Here is a 24,187-nt window from a genome sequence, read left to right as displayed (position 1 = left end):
ATTAAACATTTTAAATAAGGAAACTAAAAAAAAATCACAAAAAACAATTGGAATAAATTGCACAAAAAATTCCGTGCAACAAAATTGCGTCGATTAATCGAGCAAATTAAAAAAAAAATGGAAAAAAGAATTTAGGGACCTCTACAATATTTTAAATTTAATTATTCTTGTTTATAATTATTGTTTATTTTCCTATAGACCAGAAAAATATAAAATTCTTCATTTTTCGCCGCATCACCGCCCCTCCTCCCCCTAACGATTAAAACCGTTTAAGGTAGTTTATTGAGAAATTTGATGCATTCCTCTAAAATTTGAACAATTGAAAGAACGTAAAGTTAGTAGAAAGTTATTCAGGGTGACAATAGAAGAATTCGATATGTGTCCCGATCTAATTGTTGTTAACAATTAGCGATTAGCGCTTTAAGCTTGGAGCGATAACTTTTTCGGCCCACTTATCGTTTTTAACCCTTCATTTCATGATTTTTTATTTTTCACTAAAAATCATTTTAAACAGTTGAAAAAAAAAATTAAAATTAAATACGATTTTTCACTTTTTCCATACATTAATTGTTGCAAATTTGTTACTTTATGAAACGAAGGGTTAATTAGCGATCGCTATCTTTCAATGAGTTAGCGATTTAACTAGCGGCGCTAATTTTTCAGTTAGCGATGCCGAACACTGCAGAAATTTGATTCTGCCATCCGTTTCGTGTTCAATCGTAAACTTTAATCGTTGATGCATACTATTGAACACTTCCATTATGGGCTGCTGCTCGTTCACCTTTGCGCACACGAGACAATCATCCACGTATCTCTTGTAGGGTACCGGGGCGATACCTTGTTCGAGTAAGGTGTCTAGCGCAGCATTTTCGATCCTCTCCAGTGCAATCGATGCTATCACCGGACTCAATGGGCTACCCATCGGCACACCGAATTTATGTGCAAAAATTTTTCCATTGAGTTGAAGAAAGTTTGATTCTAAAACTATTTTCAGCATCTCAATGAAACTCTCCTTCTTGATATCTGTGTGTTCAGCTACCTGAGAGGTAAGCATTAGTTGATAGAGCTTTAAAATTGTCTAATGTGAACTATAGAGAAGGAACACTAAGAACAGTACAGAATATTTTAAAGATAAATAACTATCCTCAACAACTTGTTACAAAAATTATAAAAGAACGAACCCACAAAATGTACAACAGTCTGAGTGAAACAAAAAATGAGCAACCCAAAAATTTTATTACAGTTCCATATTGTGCAGGTCTAGGTGAGAAACTAGCCAGATATTTTAAACAATACGATATTAATGTAGCCTTCCAATCTTTAAACAAAGTTAAGAACACTATTTTCACAAAAACTAAAGACGAAATACCAAAAGATAAAACAGCAAATGTGGTTTATAACATAAAATGTGGAGGATGTGAAAAATCCTACATTGGAGAAACAAGTCAATTCTTACAAAAAAGATTGGAACAACATAAAAACGATGTTAAAAACAAAAAAAAATAGGAGGAACCGGACTTGCACAACATAGTATCGAGTACGGTCATGTTTTTGATTTTAAAAATACCAAAATTTTAGAAAAAGTCTCGAAGTACAACACCAGAATCTGTGCAGAAATGTTTCACATTAAAATTAGGGGCGACAACGACGTTGTTAACGAACAGAAAGATTCAATTAACTTCAAATCAGCATACAACTCCATTTTACCAAAGATCAAGACACTGACAGATCAATGTAAACATAACATCAAAAACAAACAACAGACAGCGAATAACAGTACGACGATCGCTAGATAAAGTAAGATAATTAGTTCTTGGAAAATGGAAAATTATACTATTAATAAAATTAATTTTACGGTCCACTGAGGAGGAGCGAAACGCCAAAAGTAGCTCGAAACGTTTGGACCAACTGGCAAGTAATTTCGTTTTTATTTTCGCCGAAAAAAGTCGATGATAACATCAAACAAACACTAGTTAAGACTCGTTTTTTAAATTATTGACGAAATAAGAATTTTTCACGTTCTTTTTCACGGGTAGTGTAAACCAAGCTTTAGATGTAATATGAAATGATCGACATTTTCACAATTAACTTCTAAAAAAATATTTACAACAACGAAGTCATAAAATTTTCATGAATCAAAGTCAAAAATACAAAGGTACATAAAGTTTGGGAACGCTGGGAAATCGAATAAAAGAAGAAAATTTGAAAATGAACTTCTAAAATTTCGATTTCAAATGGTTTTCCAGCCAGTTTGGTAAAGTGTTCTATTGTTATAACGTTTTTATGGGTATGCTGTTTCAATTTCCATTTAATATGCTTTTCAATTCTTTCGGCTTCTTTTTCTTTATGAATGCCCTCGGCATATTATCATGAAAAGCAAGGTCTCGAGGAAATTTACAAAATTTAAATGAATTAACTCGGCTTATGAAAAAAATTTCGTTTCACCACATTGAAATTCGAAAAAATAAAATTGTTTAACTTTTATTAACTGCTTTTAAATAACTGAACATAATCTCTAATATCGGAAAAAAAAATTGTTAGAGAAGTATTGAAATCAAACGTCCGATATCTGACATTCAATCAAACTTCTGAAAATCTACTTCAACATCAAATGTATAAATTTAAACATCGTGAGCCAAAACTTGATTCCTCATCCAGTTTAAGACAAACAGCTTATAATAAGTAAACATTGGATTTCTTTTAGATTAAACTGGCATGATAACTGTCAAACAGTTAGAAAGTAATGTACCTTAGGAATGACATTGAAGACGGTGGTTGTCCGGAAGACTTCTCATCTTGATAAGGACCTTTTTCAGGACAAAAAGATAATCTTACGTTCTCACTTTGCCGTTTAGTGTCTTTTTGCATCAGTCCTCTGTTCAGTTCATTTTTTAAATAAGATCTGTGAAAAATGTGAACGCTAATGCCCTCCGAAGTTTGTGAGCACCCCATTTTAGTGGCTACGATTCGCACATGACGATTTTCCGAAGCTCCCAAAACGAAGCAAAATACAATAAGAATATAGAAAAAGAAAACAATTCAATCACCCGCCTGAAACAGGAAAAAAAATAACACCCCATTGCTTCCGATATCAATCTTCTGGCGAAAATCCTCACATTGGAAAGGAAGCACCGCACCTTTTGGTTACCTTCCTTATTTTTCGATGTTGCTGTTGGAAGCTTTCATGCTGTGATGGAAATCGTTTTGCGAAGGTTGAAGAAAACGATTCACGATTGTCATGAATATGATTTATCAACATTTGGAACAGCGGTTTGGGTTTAGAGTATCGAAAGTCCTCAACTTACTTACATAAGTGAAACTGATTCTAAGGGGAGAAATCAAACAAAAATGATGAGGTAAGATTTTTTTTTTGATTCAAAGTGATTAATGATTTAAAAATACAATCTTATATAAATATTAACTTTGAACAATCTTCCAATTAAATTCGATGTAACCAAAAATAGCAAACGGTATTCTGTGAACTCATAAAAAGTATCAGCATGAGTTTTCTCAGCATAATAATGGCTCGATTATTTCACGGAAAACTGCCAGTTCCAACAATCGAGCCGTAATTCCTCCTCGCCAGAAAATTATTCTCTCTATTAGCAATTCAGCCAGTTGATGCCAGCCAGCCAACCAATTTGAACACTCAGGATTGTAACTGATTCTTTTGACAGATCTACTCAGGAATGTTATCGAAGGGGTACTGTGGAGCAAGAATCTTAATTTTGTGGAAATAATCTCTCTAAAGCTAGACATCGAGTGAAATTTTCCACGTACCTATATACATTGAAACTCAAAGAAAACGCCTGAATGTATACTTCTGTTAAAGACTAAAAACTTTTCTAGAAATTCTGACTCGTTTTTTTCATAGGAATTAAACCCAATAGGGTTATTCTTCCTAAAACGAACGGACATCTCAAGTCTATCAGAAATGCAATTTAAAATCCAGAAAAATCGTTTTCGGTTTTTCGACTGCCTTTTAAATAATTGAAATTGGAAAATTTATCATCGATTCCGTTTATTAAACCAAATTACCCCGAGTTATTTGTGGAAGGATCACACACATTTCGAGGAGCGCCCAATAATACACCCTCAACGGGTGACTTTGGAGGGTGGATGGCGGTAATTGGAAATGTAAATAAACAAAATCTTATTTATCCTGCCACCGAATTGTGGTCCCGTTGTAAGTGTGGGTGTGTGTATGTGTGGTCTTGTAAGTGAAAGAATGAAGAAAGTAATGTTGAGTGGTATTCCGGTGTGGTGCACTACCCAAGAAATAATATGCCAATTTGGGGTTTTGCGGTTCGAAATCGTTGAAGATTGTTTCGGTAAGAAAGATTTGGGGCGTTAGCTGAGTCACGCTTCGCTCCTTGAATTGGATCCTGGGTGGGTTGCCCGATTACGTGAGTTTCCCCCCCAAAAGTGAGAAAACAAAAACGGGTGGAAGGATTTCTTGTATGGTTTTGTTATACCCCGAAAAACATCACCAAAACTTTGCGACTGGCAACGAGCAGGAGAACAACAGTCGTAAATAACGTACAGCTTCCCTAATCCTTTGGGGTGAAGTGTTATGCTTCGAAACTTTGAGAAGCTACCAAGCTACTTCTCCAGGATACATTGTTGAAGGGAATAAGTTTGAGGCGAAATTAAACCCGGGTTCTTGGTAGAAATTGAATAGTCTTTTTTCCAAGAATTCACCCTTTTCAGTTCTTTAGAATTAAGAACTATGACAAAGTCAAAATATCTACCATACTCGCAGCTTGTTGCAAAATTCGAATTTTTCCGTTGAATTTTATTCTGCAACTCACAAACTTTCCGTGAAAGGGCTTTGAAATACTCAACAATATATCGTTAGTATACTCTCAGAGGTTTTGATGCAGCTAAAAGTTTAACTACAATTGATTTGATTTATAACTATGATCTTTTTACATTTTACGAGTCACGCGATGATCAGATCAATTTCAACTCTAATTTTTTGAAAGTTGTGAGATCTGGGTACATTTGGGGTCTATTTGTTAGTTAAAGCCATAAAGATTTTGTTTAAATTTCTTAACACCGTGAAGATCAACCACAAAAAAAAAAACAGTTTGAAAAAATCAAAAGTTGTCCTTTGAAACTTCAACTATTTAAGTAATTTTTGTAATTTTTGTAATTTTTGTAATTTTTGTAATTTTTGTAATTTTTGTAATTTTTGTAATTTTTGTAATTTTTGTAATTTTTGTAATTTTTGTAATTTTGGCAATTTTTGTAATTTTTGTAATTTTTGTAATTTTTGTAATTTTTGTTATTTTTGCAATTTTTGTAATTTTTGTAATTTTTGTAATTTTTGTAATTTTTGTAATTTTTGTCATTTTTGTAATTTTTGTAATTTTTGTAATTTTTGTAATTTTTGTAATTTTTGTAATTTTTGTAATTTTTGTAATTTTTGTAATTTTTGTCATTTTTGTAATTTTTGTAATTTTTGTAATTTTTGTAACTTTTGTAATTTTTGTAATTTTTGTAATTTTTGTAATTTTTGTCATTTTTGTAATTTTTGTAATTTTTGTAATTTTTGTAATTTTTGTAATTTTTGTAATTTTTGTAATTTTTGTAATTTTTGTAATTTTTGTAATTTTTGTCATTTTTGTAATTTTTGTAATTTTTGTAATTTTTGTAATTTTTGTAATTTTTGAAATTTTTGTATTTTTTGTAATTTTTGTAATTTTTGTAATTTTTGTAATTTTTGTAATTTGTGTAATTTTTGTAATTTTTGTAATTTTTGTCATTTTTGTTTTTTTTTTTGTAATTTTTGTAATGTTTGTAATTTCTGTAACTTTTGTTATTTTTGTAATTTTTGTAATTTTTGTAATTTTTGTAATTTTTGTAATTTTTGTAATTTTTGTAATTTTTGTGATTTTTGTGATTTTTGTAATTTTTGTAATTTTTGTAATTTTTGTAATTTTGGTAATTTTTGTCGTTTTTGTAATTTTTGTAATTTTTGTAATTTTTGTAATTTTTGTAATTTTTGTAATTTTTGTAATTTTTGTAATTTTTGTCAGTTTTGTAATTTTTGTTATTTTCGTTATTTTTGTAATTTTTTTTATTTTTGAATTTTTCTAAATTTTTGTTATATTTGTAATTTTTGTAATTTTTGTTATTTTTGTAATTTTTGTAATTTTTGTAATTTTTGTAATTTTTGTAATTTTTGTAATTTTTGTAATTTTTGTAATTTTTGTAATTTTTGTAATTTTTGTAATTTTTGTAATTTTTGTAATTTTTGTAATTTTTGTAATTTTTGTAATTTTTGTAATTTTTGTAATTTTTGTAATTTTTGTCATTTTTGTAATTTTTGTAATTTTTGTAATTTTTGTAATTTTTGTAATTTTTGTAATTTTTGTAATTTTTGTAATTTTTGTAATTTTTGTCATTTTTGTAATTTTTGTAATTTTTGTAATTTTTGTAATTTTTGTAATTTTTGTAATTTTTGTAATTTTTGTAATTTTTGTAATTTTTGTAATTTTTGTAATTTTTGTAATTTTTGTAATTTTTGTAATTTTTGTAATTTTTGTAATTTTTGTAATTTTTGTAATTTTTGTAATTTTTGTAATTTTTGTAACTTTTTAATTTTTGTAATTTTTGTAATTTTTGTCAATTTTGTAATTTTTATAATTTTTGAAATTTTTGTAATTTTTGTAATTTTTGTAATTTTTGTAAATTTTGTAATTTTTGTAATTTTTGTAATTTTTGTAATTTTTTAATTTTTGTAATTTTTGTAATTTTTGTAATTTTTGTAATTTTTGTAATTTTTGTAATTTTTGTAATTTTTGTAATTTTTGTAATTTTTGTAATTTTTGTAATTTTCGTAATTTTTGTAATTTTTGTAATTTTTGTAATTTTTGTAATTTTTGTAATTTTTGTAATTTTTGTAATTTTTGTAATTTTTGTAATTTTTGTCATTTTTCTAATTTTTGTAATTTTTGTAATTTTTGTAATTTTTGTCATTTTTGTAATTTTTGTAATTTTTGTAATTTTTGTAATTTTTGTAATTTTTGTAATTTTTGTAATTTTTGTAATTTTTGTAATTTTTGTTATTTTTGTAATTTTTGTAATTTTTGTAATTTTTGTAATTTTTGTAATTTTGGTAATTTTGGTAATTTTTGTAATTTTTGTAATTTTTTAATTTTTGTAATTTTTTAATTTTTGTAATTTTTGTAATTTTTGTAATTTTTGTAATTTTTGTAATTTTTGTAATTTTTGTAATTTTTGTTATTTTTGTAATTTTTGTAATTTTTGTAATTTTTGTTATTTTTGTAATTTTTGTAATTTTTGTAATTTTTGTAATTTTTGTAATTTTTGTATTTTTTGTAATTTTTGTAATTTTTGTAATTTGTGTAATTTTTGTAATTTTTGTAATTTTTGTCATTTTTGTTTTTTTTTTTTGTAATTTTTGTAATTTTTGTAATGTTTGTAATTTCTGTAACTTTTGTAATTTTTGTTATTTTTGTAATTTTTGTAATTTTTGTAATTTTTGTAATTTTTGTGATTTTTGTGATTTTTGTAATTTTTGTAATTTTTGTAATTTTTGTAATTTTGGTAATTTTTGTAATTTTTGTAATTTTTGTAATTTTTGTAATTTTTGTAATTTTTGTAATTTTTGTAATTTTTGTAATTTTTGTCAGTTTTGTAATTTTTGATATTTTCGTTATTTTTGTAATTTTTTTTATTTTTGAAATTTTTTTAATTTTTGTTATATTTGTAATTTTTGTAATTTTTGTAATTTTTGTAATTTTTGTAATTTTTGTAATTTTTGTAATTTTTGTAATTTTTTAATTTTTGTAATTTTTGTAATTTTTGTAATTTTTGTAATTTTTGTAATTTTTGTCATTTTTGTAATTTTTGTAATTTTTGTAATTTTTGTAATTTTTGTAATTTTTGTAATTTTTGTAATTTTTGTAATTTTTGTAATTTTTGTAATTTTTGTATTTTTTGTAATTTTTGTAATTTTTGTCATTTTTGTCATTTGTGTAATTTTTGTAATTTTTGTAATTTTTGTCATTTTTGTTTTTTTTTTGTAATTTTTGTAATTTTTGTAATGTTTGTAAATTCTGTAACTTTTGTAATTTTTGTTATTTTTGTAATTTTTGTAATTTTTGTAATTTTTGTAATTTTTGTAATTTTTGTGATTTTTGTGATTTTTGTAATTTTTGTAATTTTGGTAATTTTTGTAATTTTTGTAATTTTTGTAATTTTTGTAATTTTTGTAATTTTTGTTATTTTTGTAATTTTTGTAATTTTTGTAATTTTTGTAATTTTTGTAATTTTTGTAATTTTTGTGATTTTTGTAATTTTTGTGATTTTTGTAATTTTTGTAATTTTTGTAATTTTTGTAATTTTTGTAATTTTTGTAATTTTTGTAATTTTTGTAATTTTTGTAATTTTTGTAATTTTTGTAATTTTTGTAATTTTTGTCAGTTTTGTAATTTTTGTTATTTTCGTTATTTTTGTAATGTTTTTTATTTTTGAAATTTTTTTAATTTTTGTTATATTTGTAATTTTTGTAATTTTTGTAATTTTTGTTATTTTTGTTATTTTTGTAATTTTTGTAATTTTTGTAATTTTTGTCATTTTTGTAATTTTTGTAATTTTTGTAATTTTTTTTGTAATTTTTGTAATTTTTGTAATTTTTGTTATTTTTGTAATTTTTGTAGTTTTTGTAATTTTTGTAATTTTTGTAATTTTTGTAATTTTTGTAATTTTTGTGAATTTTGTAGTTTTTGTGATTTTTGTAATTTTTGTAATTTTTGTAATTTTTGTAATTTTTTAATTTTTGTAATTTTTGTGATTTTTGTAATTTTTGTCAATTTTGTAATTTTTATAATTTTTGAAATTTTTGTTAAATTTGTAATTTTTGTAATTTTTGTAATTTTTGTAATTTTTGTAATTTTTGTAATTTTTGTAATTTTTGTAATTTTTGTAATTTTTGTAATTTTTGTAATTTTTGTAATTTTTGTAATTTTTGTAATTTTTGTAATTTTTGTAATTTTTGTAATTTTTGTAATTTTTGTAATTTTTGTAATTTTTGTAATTTTTGTAATTTTTGTAATTTTTGTAATTTTTGTAATTTTTGTAATTTTTGTAATTTTTGTAATTTTTGTAATTTTTGTAATTTTTGTAATTTTTGTAATTTTTGTAATTTTTGTTATTTTTGTAATTTTTGTAATTTTTGTAATTTTTGTAATTTTTGTAATTTTTGTAATTTTTGTAATTTTTGTAATTTTTGTAATTTTTGTAATTTTTGTAATTTTTGTAATTTTTGTAATTTTTGTAATTTTTGTAATTTTTGTAATTTTTGTAATTTTTGTAATTTTTGTAATTTTTGTAATTTTTGAAATTTTTGTTTATTTTGTTATTTTTGTCATTTTTGTAATATTTGTTATTCTGTATTTTCGTTGTTTTGGTTTTTTTTTCGTAAATTTCGTAATTTTTGTCATTTTTGTCATTTTTATCATTTTTGTCATTTTTGTCATTTTTGTCATTTTTGTCATTTTTGTCATTTTTGTCATTTTTGTCATTTTTGTCATTTTTGTCATTTTTGTCATTTTTGTCATTTTTGTCATTTTTGTCATTTTTGTCATTTTTGTCATTTTTGTCATTTTTGTCATTTTTGTCATTTTTGTCATTTTTGTCATTTTTGTCATTTTTGTCATTTTTGTCATTTTTGTCATTTTTGTCATTTTTGTCATTTTTGTCATTTTTGTCATTTTTGTCATTTTTGTCATTTTTGTCATTTTTGTCATTTTTGTCATTTTTGTCATTTTTGTCATTTTTGTCATTTTTGTCATTTTTGTCATTTTTGTCATTTTTGTCATTTTTGTCATTTTTGTCATTTTTGTCATTTTTGTCATTTTTGTCATTTTTGTCATTTTTGTCATTTTTGTCATTTTTGTCATTTTTGTCATTTTTGTCATTTTTGTCATTTTTGTCATTTTTGTCATTTTTGTCATTTTTGTCATTTTTGTCATTTTTGTCATTTTTGTCATTTTTGTCATTTTGGTCATTTTTGTCATTTTTATCATTTTTGTCATTTTTGTCATTTTTGTCATTTTTGTCATTTTTGTCATTTTTGTCATTTTTGTCATTTTTGTCATTTTTGTCATTTTTGTCATTTTTGTCATTTTTGTCATTTTTGTCATTTTTGTCATTTTTGTCATTTTTGTCATTTTTGTCATTTTTGTACTTTTTTGTACTTTTTTGTAATTTTTGTCATTTTTGTCATTTTTGTCATTTTTGTAATTTTTGTAATTTTTGTAATTTTTGTTATTTTTGTAATTTTTGTAATTTTTGTAATTTTTGTAATTTTTGTCATTTTTGTCATTTTTGTAATTTTTGTCATTTTTGTAATTTTTGTCATTTTGTCATTTTTGTCATTTTTGTCATTTTTGTCATTTTTGTCATTTTTGTCATTTTTGTCATTTTTGTCATTTTTGTCATTTTTGTCATTTTTGTCATTTTTGTCATTTTTGTCATTTTTGTCATTTTTGTCATTTTTGTCATTTTTGTCATTTTTGTCATTTTTGTCATTTTTGTCATTTTTGTCATTTTTGTCATTTTTGTCATTTTTGTCATTTTTGTCATTTTTGTCATTTTTGTCATTTTTGTCATTTTTGTCATTTTTGTCATTTTTGTCATTTTTGTCATTTTTGTCATTTTTGTCATTTTTGTCATTTTTGTCATTTTTGTCATTTTTGTCATTTTTGTCATTTTTGTCATTTTTGTCATTTTTGTCATTTTTGTCATTTTTGTCATTTTTGTCATTTTTGTCATTTTTGTCATTTTTGTCATTTTTGTCATTTTTGTCATTTTTGTCATTTTTGTCATTTTTGTCATTTTTGTCATTTTTGTCATTTTTGTCATTTTTGTCATTTTTGTCATTTTTGTCATTTTTGTCATTTTTGTCATTTTTGTCATTTTTGTCATTTTTGTCATTTTTGTAATTTTTGTCATTTTTGTACTTTTTTGTAATTTTTGTAATTTTTGTCATTTTTGTCATTTTTGTCATTTTTGTAATTTTTGTAATTTTTGTAATTTTTGTCATTTTTGTAATTTTTGTAATTTTGTAATTTTTGTAATTTTTGTAATTTTTGTAATTTTTGTCATTTTTGTAATTTTTGTCATTTTTGTCATTTTTGTCATTTTTGTCATTTTTGTCATTTTTGTCATTTTTGTCATTTTTGTCATTTTTGTCATTTTTGTCATTTTTGTCATTTTTGTCATTTTTGTCATTTTTGTCATTTTTGTCATTTTTGTCATTTTTGTCATTTTTGTCATTTTTGTCATTTTTGTCATTTTTGTCATTTTTGTCATTTTTGTCATTTTTGTCATTTTTGTCATTTTTGTCATTTTTGTCATTTTTGTCATTTTTGTCATTTTTGTCATTTTTGTCATTTTTGTCATTTTTGTCATTTTTGTCATTTTTGTCATTTTTGTCATTTTTGTCATTTTTGTCATTTTTGTCATTTTTGTCATTTTTGTCATTTTTGTCATTTTTGTCATTTTTGTCATTTTTGTCATTTTTGTCATTTTTGTCATTTTTGTCATTTTTGTCATTTTGGTCATTTTTGTCATTTTTGTCATTTTTGTCATTTTTGTCATTTTTGTCATTTTTGTCATTTTTGTCATTTTTGTCATTTTTGTCATTTTTGTCATTTTTGTCATTTTTGTCATTTTTGTCATTTTTGTCATTTTTGTCATTTTTGTCATTTTTGTCATTTTTGTCATTTTTGTCATTTTTGTCATTTTTGTCATTTTTGTCATTTTTGTCATTTTTGTCATTTTTGTCATTTTTGTCATTTTTGTCATTTTTGTCATTTTTGTCATTTTTTGTCATTTTTGTCATTTTTGTCATTTTTGTCATTTTTGTCATTTTTGTCATTTTTGTCATTTTTGTCATTTTTGTCATTTTTGTCATTTTTGTCATTTTTGTCATTTTTGTCATTTTTGTCATTTTTGTCATTTTTGTCATTTTTGTCATTTTTGTCATTTTTGTCATTTTTGTCATTTTTGTCATTTTTGTCATTTTTGTCATTTTTGTCATTTTTGTCATTTTTGTCATTTTTGTCATTTTTGTCATTTTTGTCATTTTTGTCATTTTTGTCATTTTTGTCATTTTTGTCATTTTTGTCATTTTTGTCTCCTCCTCAGTACTAATCTCAATAGAATCTTTTATTTACTGTTTTTTGGTTTTTTTTCTAATATAAAATTCTATGTTACTTAATGTATCAGCTTTATCGATGAAAAGTGATGTTCTTTTTAGTACGGAAATTACGGTGATTAATCTGTCCACAAAATTTTATTTTTCAAATATTTTCATCTCAATTGTACTTAACATTCTCAGCAAAGGCTTTTGTGCCGCCGGTCTTGGCCTAGAGGCTAGCGTTCCAATCCTCTAAGCCAGAGTCCATGAGATCGAATCCCGATCACGGCACATATAGTACTCTTTCTGTGGTCTGGTGGTTTTAGCATTTGTAAGATGCTAGCCATAATATCCTGAAAGATGTACGCCTTAGAGTTAAGTAAATTAGATCTCTTCAAAGAAACATGAAGTTTCACTGAGATCCTGTATGTGTGTGTTCGTTAACTAAAAAAAAAATAAAAAAAAATCTTTAAATTTATTTTTCTTCATATTCTTCATCCAATCCGAAAACATTTTTAATCAACAGCCTTCTCAATCTATCCTTTCCTGTCGATCTATCTTTGTTTACCAGAGCCGGAACAATCCGAAAACATTTTTAAGCAAAAGCTTTCCCAAACTATGTTTTTCTTGTCTTTTTTTACCAGAGCCGGAATAATCCAAAAATATTCTGAGAAACAGCCTTCCCAACCAGAAGGCAAAAAAAAACAAACAATCGGCAGCAGCAGCCTTATAAATCTGCGCTTCCTAAGCCAAATCCGTCTTTTTCTATCGGAAGGAAAAATCAAAATTAATAATCAACCGCAGCAGTCTAAAAAAAATCTGCGCTCCAAAGCCGCTCCGCTTTTTTCCATCGGGAGACTAAATCAAAACAAACAATCAGCAGCAGAAGCCTTAAAAATCTACGCTTCCTAAGCCAAATCCGATTTTTTTTTCTACCGGAAAGTTTAATCAAAATAAACTATCAGCAGCAACAGTCTTAAAGATCTGCGCTTCCTAAGCCAATCCATCTTTTTCCATTGGAAGTGCAAATCAACACAAACAATCATATCAGCAGCCTTAACAATCTGCACTTTTCCAGCATCTTCGTCTTATTTACCGAAGGAACAAACAATCAAAGCAGTAGCCTTAACAATCTGCGCTTATCCAGCCTCTTCGCCTTGCAAATCTGTGCTCATCTCACCAACTACTCCATTCTAGTGATGTCAAGATTTTTATGAACTCAGAGATTCACTCAGACACGCCTATCACTCATAAAACAAGAATCGATAAGAGACTGATTTTGTTTGTTTATTGGTTGGCGAAGTGTTGCAAAATCAATAAATATTGCCAGAGAAATCCAAATTTATTTATCTTCAGTGTTGCCGAATACAATTATTTTTTTAAAATTAAATTTCATTTATTTTCTGCATATCCTTCATCTCATATCTACACCTTCTTTATGGTTTTCAAAGATTTTAGCTTGATTTTAAACTTCACATTTCAATAACCTAAATACAGTGAGGTTTTTTTTTACAGTTTTTTTTAGATTATAAACAAATCAGAAGACTTAAAACCAGCTAGATAACTTGTCCGATGTCAGGCTGATTAAAATAAGGCTTTTTGATCAAACGGTAGCTTACGCATTAATATTCCACAAGATTTTCTACTAGTCATTGCTGCTCTACTTCTCACTGAAATTAATCTACGAATAAAGTATGACGGTCAAATATTTAAATTCTGTGTTTTGCAATGAGCTTTGAATATATTGAGGCCCTCAATTTAACCGATTTTGAGTTGAGTTTTCTACCCGATTTTTCTTATTAATTTAAATAAAAAATGCAGTAGGTACTTTGTTTTGTGAATGACTTTTGAATGCATGGATGTTTATTGATAAAATATTCAGTGAAACTACCTAGTATTACATTACTGAATACGTGTTAATAATTTGGTCACAATCTATTCAATGATTTTTGAGATATCGTCCAATAGAGAAGTTTATTGCCAAATTTTATTGGACAGAATCGACAAATATCCAGAAAAATACCAGTGGGAGACCCAAACCCAGCTGGGAATCAGCTATTCTACTAAAGTGCATATCGGTAGTAAATTTTGAATAGGGCGAATGTGCCGAATGTAAATAAACTGAGTTATCAGCTGGGTGAAAAAGTACGTTCGAAGACCTACATTTTGATTGTCATTATTTTTGTCATTTTTGTCATTTTTGTCATTTTTGTCATTTTTGTCATTTTTGTCATTTTTGTCATTTTTGTCATTTTTGTCATTTTTGTCATTTTTGTCATTTTTGTCATTTTTGTCATTTTTGTCATTTTTGTCATTTTTGTCATTTTTGTCATTTTTGTCATTTTTGTCATTTTTGTCATTTTTGTCATTTTTGTCATTTTTGTCATTTTTGTCATTTTTGGCATTTTTGTCATTTTTTTATCATTTTTTCCATTTCAATTTTGTCATTTTTGTTATCTTTCTGATGATTCTTTCCGCTTATTTTGTAAAAAGTTTGAAAATTTCATCCAATTATGCTTTCTTTTAAAATGGTCTGCACCATGAAAGAAAGTTTAACCGATTTTAGTGGATAAGTTATTTTTGGATTTACAGGTTTAAAAAATTTACAACCTCTTAGTATTTCTGTTTAAGGACCTGTATATGATGGGATTGATGCTTTTTCTAAATGAACTATTGTCTCGGTTTGGCAACATCGCCAATTATACTGTACAAAATTTATTCGAAATTTCCGTAACCAGCTAAATGAGTATTGTCAGTGATGATGATGAGATGTGTCACTCTGAATAAAATATATTCCTCAAACCGTTTGGCGTTCTTGTCCTAGAAATGTGGGTCATGAACACATTCGTCTTATTCAATTCAACAAAGATAGACAAACAATATCCATTCTGTTACTTACGCTCATCTCCACGTTCGGGTGATCGATGAATATCATCTCGGATTCCTCGCCGTCCAGCAGAATGCTAACGGTTTTCTCGCCAAACTCGTCATCTGCAAATACAAAGTGAGGAACAGTTCCGAAGCAATGAGGATTGAGGTGGGTGGGTAGATAAAATATATCCGCGAACAAAATGTGTGTCACATGCGCTAGGTTGTGTGTGACATGCTAATGATTGCCTTCTTGCGCAAACAAAATTCCGAACGTGAATGTCTGAATTGTGTTGACAAATTCAATCAGAGCTGAGTTGTATCGTTTCACTTGGAGGGGACATCGCATCGATGAGACCACACACAAGTGTTCCGGTGAGAGAAATGATGATAAAAAGAACATTGAACTCACCCAAGCTCGCATCGTAGGTGTGCATGTACTCGGACGTCATAAACTGGGACACCAAAGCCGTTTTCCCGACTCCAGAATCGCCAACCATCACTACCCGGTATCTGGGAATTCAGAAGTGGAGATTTCGTTTCCATCGTTGTTGTTATCAGGGTATGCGTTCAGGTGAACGACGCGGATCCAGAATTGAATTATCCCGTTCCCATCCAACGTTCCGATATCGTTCCGTTTAGGTGTTCGTGGTTTAGATTGGAAAAGATAGAAAATTCATGAAGAAAAACAGACCAGGACACACACACACAAACAACAAGTTGTTGGAAGCAGTTAGTTAGTTAGAGTAGTTTCCAGAATTCAGCTGCTGCTGCCTTATCCTCCTGACTGGAAGCGAGCCATCGACCGGCAAGGTGTGATGGTGCATGATGGCACATTGGGTCACGGAACTTCCGAAAGACGCCATTCTGGTCCTGCTCCCAAGATTAAATTAGGAGGTGACTGTTACACTTTGCAGAGCACTCGTTCCAGCCCGAAAGTGGCGGTAGAAAAATGAACTTAATCAATTCAATTCAAGAGTGCGGTGCATCGAAGAACTTTCGGAACACATTGTTGTAGTTTTCTTCGAGTGAGCTCAATAAATATTCTATTTTCTACTTTGCATAGAATGAAAATTTAACTTCAAAACTTTTGTAAATTTTGCGGTTTGTTTGATTTTTGGATAAACATTTGTTGTTCACTTTGAAATAAGAGGCTTGTGTAACATTTCTTCGGGCTTGAAGACTGTTCCGATAAATAACCATCATTTCAAAATAGTGCAGTGCTCAACCGAATTTTGGTTGCGTACTGTTGTTTACATCCAAGTTTCAAAGCGTTGACATTTATTTTTCGTTTTTCGCGAAACTTCTGACCAAGAAATCCGGTTGTGTTATCAGCGATGATGAAACGGACATTAAACTCGACTATAAAACTCTGCCTGGGCCAACAATTTTATGCTTCACCAAAGGGAAAGGATGTTTCCTACAGCAATTAAAGCCATTTTCACTGAAAAATTTGGAAAGAAGGTTCTAGTGTGGTAAGCCATATGTGAATGCGACAACATGTCTTGTCTATTCATGACTACAGATTAACAAAACTTACGTGCTAGAATGTTTACAAAAAAGTTGCTACCCTTAATCAAACAGCAAAATAATCCTACAATCTTTTGGACTGATCTCGCTTCGTGCCACTATTCTTGAATGCATTAAAGTGGTAAACCGCCAGACTGTCCAGAGATTCGTACAACCGAAACTTTTTGGGCTTTGACGAAGGCAAATCTGAAGTCATACAGCCAGCCGACAGTGTTGAAAAATTCGAGAAAGCTGGCCGAAAGTGGTAAACATGGTCGGAGAAGCACTGTGCAGAAGCTGATGAATAGTGTTGAAAGTCTATGAGACGGCATCGATGTTCGTGGCTTACCCAGCAAAACGGTCTTTGCCAGTTTAGGTTTCTCAGGGCACATCGAAAGAAGCGCTGCTGAATTGTGTCGAGCTGCTTGGTTCCGTTCTGGTAGTATAGAACGAACTATTTTTGAATTTCCCAAACCCTGGGGTCATAAAAGCTTCGTTTTGGTCCAAAACTCATCCATGATTTTTTGCAGAATTTTTAAGTAACGTTTACATGAGTAAATTTGAACTTTTAGGTTTGTATGGAAAAATTGAATATTTTGTACTGAAAAATCAACATCAATTTTGTTTCTTCTGTGGAATCGAGCCTGCTAATGGTTTTTGTGCCAATTTATAAATTTATTACAGGAAATTTTCCGCTGAATAACTTTGTTGAATATCGTAACTTCGTATCTTTTGAGACAAAAAAGTTATTACCTGTTTAACAGGTGTATGTGTTTTTGGATTGATAAACCACGAATTCAATTGACACCACTGCTTGTGCCCCACGAAGTATGGCATGAAAAGTGTTCTTGCAATACTTCGCTAGGCACTCAGCAGTGGTGTCAATTGAATTTGTTCAGCGGAAAATTTCATGTAATAAATTTATAAATTGGCACAAATACCATTAGCAGGCTCGATTCCACAGAAGGAACAAAAATGATGTTGATTTTTCAGTAAAAATTTTTCAATTTTCCCATACAAACCTAAAAGTTCAAATTTACTCATGTAAACGTTACTTAAAAATTCTGCAAAAAATCATAGATGAGCTTTGAACCAAATCGAAGCTATTAAGACCCCAGGGTTCGAGAAATTCAAAAATGACCCAAATCGACTCAGTCTAATAATGCAGGCTACAGGCTTTTCAGGCAAAACACGTCCTTGAAGTCCTAAATCCAAAAGGAGGCTAGAGGCTTCGGCGTAGTTCGTATATGTCTTGAACTCCTGTTTAGGTCGAGAATTTCTCCTAGATTATCAATGTGATCCACCCGTGTGATGGATTCATCTCCAAGAAAGTACGCTGCCGGCTTCGGGAGAAACTGATGACTGCACATTTACTACACATTCAAAGGCAGACAGTTGATGCCAGACCAGTCAGCGAGAATATTGGCCTGATTTAGCAGGGAATCAATATCGGCCTGACCGTATATGGTGAGAAACGGTTTAAGATCATCAGCGTAGCAAAGTTTTAAGCCGTCGAGGAGTGAGAGCACATCGTTCAAACAGGTTAAAAAAATAATCGTCCTTAAATGACTCCCTTGAGGCACACCAGAAGAGGCAGAGAACTGGCTGAAAAGAAAGTCCACCGTTAAGTGCGCATAAGAGGTAAAAGTCAGCGCGCTAGTTGTTGTGGAGCGGGAGAGTTTGAATCCCTGCTGCTCGTTTGAAACATTAGGTTGTATGAATAAGAAAATAGCAATTACTTCGATAGCTTTTACTTAGCTCGAACTTTAGAATGGCAAAATTTGAAAGCATTTGCTCAACTAGTTATGAAAAAGCAGAGTTGAACATTTACTTCCAACCAGCTCCGGAAAAAAATGCATTCCATTCGAAGTATTTGACTCACAAAACTGCTCGAAAATACCAAAAGCAATTACTAGAGCTTTATTTATATCGGCCATTACGCTTGCAGGATAAGGAAATCGGATATAAGAAGACCATAAACAGTGTCGGTTTCGAACATGAAGTCGAGATTTTACGATAGCTGTCCACATCTCTCCTATCCCACTTTGATGTTTGAAAGATGAGCTCAACATAAGTAAGCAAAACAGGTTTAAAACGTAATAAAAAAGTATATAGTACACTACAGTCGGGCAATAAGAGAAAGAATGAAAGAAAGATATGAGGTTAGCTGCTGCTAAGATGATCGCATTCTCTACTACAATGGAGTTTATTAGGGAGCCTAGCAAAAAAGTCGAAAATTCAGCAATCAGAGTTTGCTGAATTGCACTCGAGATCTATTTAAGTTGGTATAGCAGGTTCATTCCGGTGACATGGTTCCAAAACGATTTTGGGTTGAACTTAAGTTTACGTTGTACTCGGTCGGACTAAATTATTTCAGTAACAACGTTTGCTGACTTTTTTGTAAGCGAAATCAACTCTTCAATGTATTCTCGGTAGTACGTGGCTATCGATAACGTAGATCAAGATATGCGAAAGGTTTTGGCTGCAACGTTGAGTTTCAAGTTGGGCTTGTGATATAGCTCAGTTGGCAAGTCTGTTGTCTCCTGAGCCGATGTCCGCAAGTTCGAGCCCAAGAGTAAACATCGAACACAGTTGTACCGGATAAGTTTTTCAATAACGATCCGCCAACTGTAACGTTGATAAAGTCGCGAATGCCATAAAGATGGTAAAACGACTATAATCGAAACAAAAAAAAAAAAAAAAAAGTTGAGTTTCAATAGATCGATTTCAGATTTCCTCAAGCGAGAGTCTCAACGGTTTCTTAAGGTGGTACACGATGATCGTTACACGAGACCCATCGCTGGCAAAAAAGAGATCCAGTATGGCAGCAGTCAGGAAGGTATGACGTTTGAAGGCACCGAAAAAGTTCACACAGGATCTGGATACAGAATGCTACAATGGTTGGAGTACAACTCTAAACCGCGCAGGTTGAAGTCACCAATGACGAGAATATCGTCTTCAGGGGCGCAATGAGAGCTAACTTTTGATATGCAGCGAGACAATGACTCCACTGTAGTGCACTAGGGCATCACCTCTGGTGTAATCAAGGGGCAAGTTTATTTTATTTACATAGTATTCCGTCTTACGACATAACTTGACGAACATAATTCCTAAAATTCACTCGGTTCATAGCAACCGTTCTCCAATTTATCGGGCACCCCACGTTCGCCAGATCAGAGGGGCAAGTGCAATACCTAAATATACGTAGAGTTTTTACCAATGCTGATCAACACAAATTCCAGGTCGTCGATAAGCAGTGCATGTACATTAGACTTATGACAATTAACACTCCACCTCCAGTGGTTAACTTGCTTTTACGGCTACTGCGGTCGCAACGAAACATAGAGTATTTAGTCAAGGACAATTATCTGACTCAATAAAGTACGGTTGGTCAGCCATGTTTGCGTGAAAGAGCAACGACGACCTAGCAGAAACAAGAGATGACGATGAGATACCTACTCAGATAAACGGAAGTTCATATCCCTGAAATTCCTGTGAGAGTTCTGCCAACCAAGTGTCGGTTCTTATTTTGGACCTTGGTCAATGCAACAAGTGCGTGTAGTGCAAGGCACAGTAGCCAAAACAAGTGCCCGCGTCCCAAGAAGACCGAACAACATACGGCTAAGGACATTTCCTGACCGTACTACAACACATGGTTCAGGAAATATCTGAGAACTGCAGTTCTCCATATCTAACCCTCCCGGTTAGAATCCGAGGCTAAACCAAAGTTTACCTCAAAGCCAGAGGCAGGCAAGGTTCAGCGTGACGCACCAGGCCGTCCGCCATCCAGGTCGAAACCCGGCCGACCGACTCCACGTCGTACCACCACGGAGGAGATCCAGCACCGAAGTGTCCACCGCAGCAGAATAGCAGTAAGTCAAAAGTTGGGGATTTTTGTAAATAAATAAGATTTTGTTCCTTTATAAGTTTCTTTTAAATTTCTTGTAATACAAACAATTTGAATAGCTTTGTGTGTAGATTTTTAATTGCGTGCACCAAAATATCAAAAATACGGGTAGCAACTGGGGTGGGAGGAATCAAGATCCAACAGGTTGATAAGTGTTTTCTATTAAAAACAATCACGAGATCGGCTGACGAATTTGTCTTCTTGTTTTGATGTTGTTTTGGATTCGATTGTTTACTTTTCCCATGCGTTTTCGTTTGACAGCTTACACTCTTATAATTCAACACGCATCTTTGGCTTCTTTGACACTCTATTGGTCTTAATGGTACACTGAAAATTGAAAATACCCAAACTTGAGAACTGCCACCCCCCAAACCTGAGTTCAATATTAACAACTCAAGTTTGTGAAAAAATCACAGTTTGCCAATACGCCAAGCTTGTCCTTCAAGCGGAGAACTGTTTTTTTGTTGTGAGCGCATCTGATTCTGTCACCTTCATCGTAGCAGATTTAGGTTTGGGGGGTAAGTTCAAAGCGAAGAACTGTTTTTTTTTTTTTGGGGGGAAAACTTTTATTCTCGCTTCATTCGCAGAAAGTCTCTCATATACGATGATGTAGCTGCCTCTCTCAACAACTCTCCGGTGGTCGAGCGGTTATCATCCTGAGATGGTAATCGCAAAGCCATTGCAGGTATGAGTTTGATTCCCGTACCTGCAATATTTTTTGTTATTTTGATTTCCATTTTATTGCGGTATCAGAGTTTGGGGGATGAGTTCTCCTTTAAGAGCTTAACTTTGGGTTATGCCTCCAATAGCCAAACCTGTAGGGAGGGAGTTTCATTCGGGTTGCGGGGAAAGTTCTCAAGTTTGGGTATTTTCGAGGTTCAGTGTAGCATACCTTCATGTTTTAACTTGTTATGAATTTACAACCAATTAAATAAAGACCTCACTAATGTGCTCTTGCAAAACCACTACAATTGCATTATCAATTTGTTGCATTTAAAATTATTTTTATTTCATTATTCTCAAAATTGATACGTTTAAAGCGATTGGCAACATAACTCATCCAAAACCCAACCCCATGTTAAGCAGCGTACGCGTGTATAAAGAATAAACGCAAAAAATAAAGGAGAATACTGAGCGTGCAGAAAATAAGTAAACCGTACTGAGCGTGCAAAATCGCCAAAACTTCCCGCCAAAAATATCAGTCGTTCGTCACACAAGTTGTGACAGTAGTGCGTGCCCCGAAGAAAACCCGGTTTTGCCACTTATAATCAAAGGTTTGAAGAACCTCTCAGCTGAATGAAACTATAATTTCAAAGTAGTCGATGATTCCTTTGAATTCAGCTACAGTAAAAACCCGGCCACGCCACCTGCATACTGTGCACAGAACAGCAAGCCGAATAAAAGGTAAAAAAGACACTTTTTTATTATTAAATCTGCTTTTTTTTATCGCCATTTTGGGAGACTCGATTCTCGGGCCATTTTTTTTTTTTTTTCTGGGAATTTAACACAACGGTCATTCTTCCCAACGAACGATTCTCGGGCCAGGAGGAACAAAACTAAAATAAGCACCATAAAAGGGTCGCAAAGGCAAGTATCTGCCGCGAGAATAGAAAAGTGGTCGTAGTTCTAATACGGGTTTTGCGCAGGCGAACCTTTTCCCATTATTTCATTTTTCTGAGCGAGTTCCTCGCAGGATTCCCCAGGCCGCTTTCCATTGCCGCATCAGTGGCGAAAGAACATCCGGTGGAACCGCCACCGAATCGTCTGCATCTGATCGCCGCATCAATGGCGAAGAAAACTCGGCAAACCGGTGCCGAATCCGTCCGCTCTCCATCGCCGCACCAGTGGCGAAAAAACATCCGGTGGTACTGCCACCGATGCGGATCGAATCCCATCGCTGCATCAGCAGCGAACAGCCGGTGGAACCTCCGCCAAATCGTAGGGTGTCAGATCGCCGCACCAGTGGCGAAGTATCCGTTGGAATCCGATCGCCGCATCCGTGGCGAAATCCCGGTGGAATCCGATCGCCGGTGGCGTACATCCATGTGAGACAGCCGCCGAATCCGAATCTTCCGGTCGCCGAACGAGGGGCAAGAATCCCGGTGAACCGGTGCCGAACTCGCCGGCGAATCCGATCGCCGCACCCGCGGCGAATATTCCGGTGGAACAGCCGCCAAATCCGAGTGCGTCCGATCGCCGTACCAGTGGCGAACATCCAGTGGAACAGTCACCGAATCCGATCGCGACACCAGTGGCAAATATTCCGGTGAAAAGGCCGCTAATTTCGAGGCATCCGAGCGTCGCATCAGTGGCAAAAATCTCAGTGGTTCCGGGGCCAATTCCGAGCGCATCCGATCGCCACACCAGTGGTGAAAAATCTCGGTGATACAGCACTGAATTCCGGCCGCTTCAGGTCGCGTCAATTCGCCGCACGAGTGTAGGAAGAGGCACATCGTAACATTGTGAAAGCCTGTAAGTACATGCATTCTTGGGGAAGATGGGAGGGATGAGTCCGTAGAGGTGTTGCCCAATACACACAAAATTTATTGCAATTTGATTTTTTTCATTTGTGGTACCGACCACGATCCGCTCTCATAATAAATTTCATTTCATTACTATCTGGTCATAGAACATGCGTAATATTTTAGTAATGTTTACCCTACCACGATATGCCGAGAATATGTAAACATGAGAAATCAGCTGTTCGTTTTACGAGTGGGGAAATGGCTTAGAGCAAGTTCACTGGTGTTAAGAAAAAGTGGTAGAAATTTTGTCACTTTTGGCACATTTTGAAAATTTTGCCATGCAAAAACATTTTCAAGATCTGTGGCCTTCAAGTTTTTTAACAAAACGTGTTGTAGGTTCGCATGCTGTGATGCAAAAATAGCAATATTTCTATCACATACGGCTGAAATTGAAACAGTGATGTAAAAAATACAACGCTCAAAGATCTTGAAAACATTTTTGCATGGTAAAATTTTCAAAATGTCAAAATTGCTACCACTTTGTCCCAACACCAGTGAACTTGCTCTTATTGTAGGATCGATTACACATTCAGGACGAAATAACTACAAGTACTAAATTATAATGCTATGGTCGTAGCATGTGCATAAGCATTGTTCAAAGAGATTGTTGATTATCAGAAATTCATCACGCGTGGAAACTGCAGTTAAATTTGCATGACTTTCCGGTCCTAACTTCCCTATCGCATTTCGGATCGCTCCAATGCTTACTTCTTTCATTTTCGCGAACTGACACACAAAAATGTTGTGAACAGTACACCCTATTTTGCTAGATATTTTTTAGCTTTTGCGCGGAAATGCTTCTAATTTTCACGAAAATTATGAAAACTGGAGCTCCCGATGTACCTCAGATTTGATACTGGAGTATTCAAAGCGATTATTTTAGAAGACAATCTGTGCCCCAATATGCAGTGAACTTTTTTCAATCCCTAGGGTTTACATAACTTCTACTCTGAATACTGAGTTGCAGGGGATTTAAGGGAAGTTCTTATGAATTTCAGAACATTTTATAAATTGAATATTTAACTTGCATCAAGCTCCGGTTTAGTTAAGTTCTATTAAAGATCGGTAGGGGAGAACGAGGATACTTGATCCCTGGGATAATTGATTTCTTAGCTATATCTCGAAACTGGAATGTCTAACAAAAATCAAATGTTCTAGAAAAATGTGCCAAAATGAGCAAAATAACAATGCTTGCAGTTTAAA

At 31.5% G+C, this 24,187-nt stretch overlaps 1 protein-coding gene across 1 annotated transcript in view; it reads right to left on the bottom strand.

Moving 5' to 3' along the window:
- LOC129756286 (uncharacterized) overlaps positions 1-24,187 on the bottom strand; it is a 64,684-nt gene that overhangs the window by 16,126 nt on the left and 24,371 nt on the right. Inside the window, exons 7-8 of the mRNA XM_055753109.1 lie at positions 15,456-15,556; positions 15,075-15,166 (exon numbers count right to left, since the gene is read on the bottom strand). Of these exons, the coding sequence (XP_055609084.1) occupies positions 15,075-15,166; positions 15,456-15,556 (193 nt within the window). The remainder of the gene's footprint in view (positions 1-15,074; positions 15,167-15,455; positions 15,557-24,187) is intronic.

The sequence above is a fragment of the Uranotaenia lowii genome, chromosome 3 (assembly GCF_029784155.1).
Source record: "Uranotaenia lowii strain MFRU-FL chromosome 3, ASM2978415v1, whole genome shotgun sequence".
NCBI classification, from domain to species: domain Eukaryota; kingdom Metazoa; phylum Arthropoda; class Insecta; order Diptera; family Culicidae; genus Uranotaenia; species Uranotaenia lowii.
Note: the sequence above shows the minus strand (reverse complement) of the source record. Positions and strands in the feature narration are given on the sequence as shown.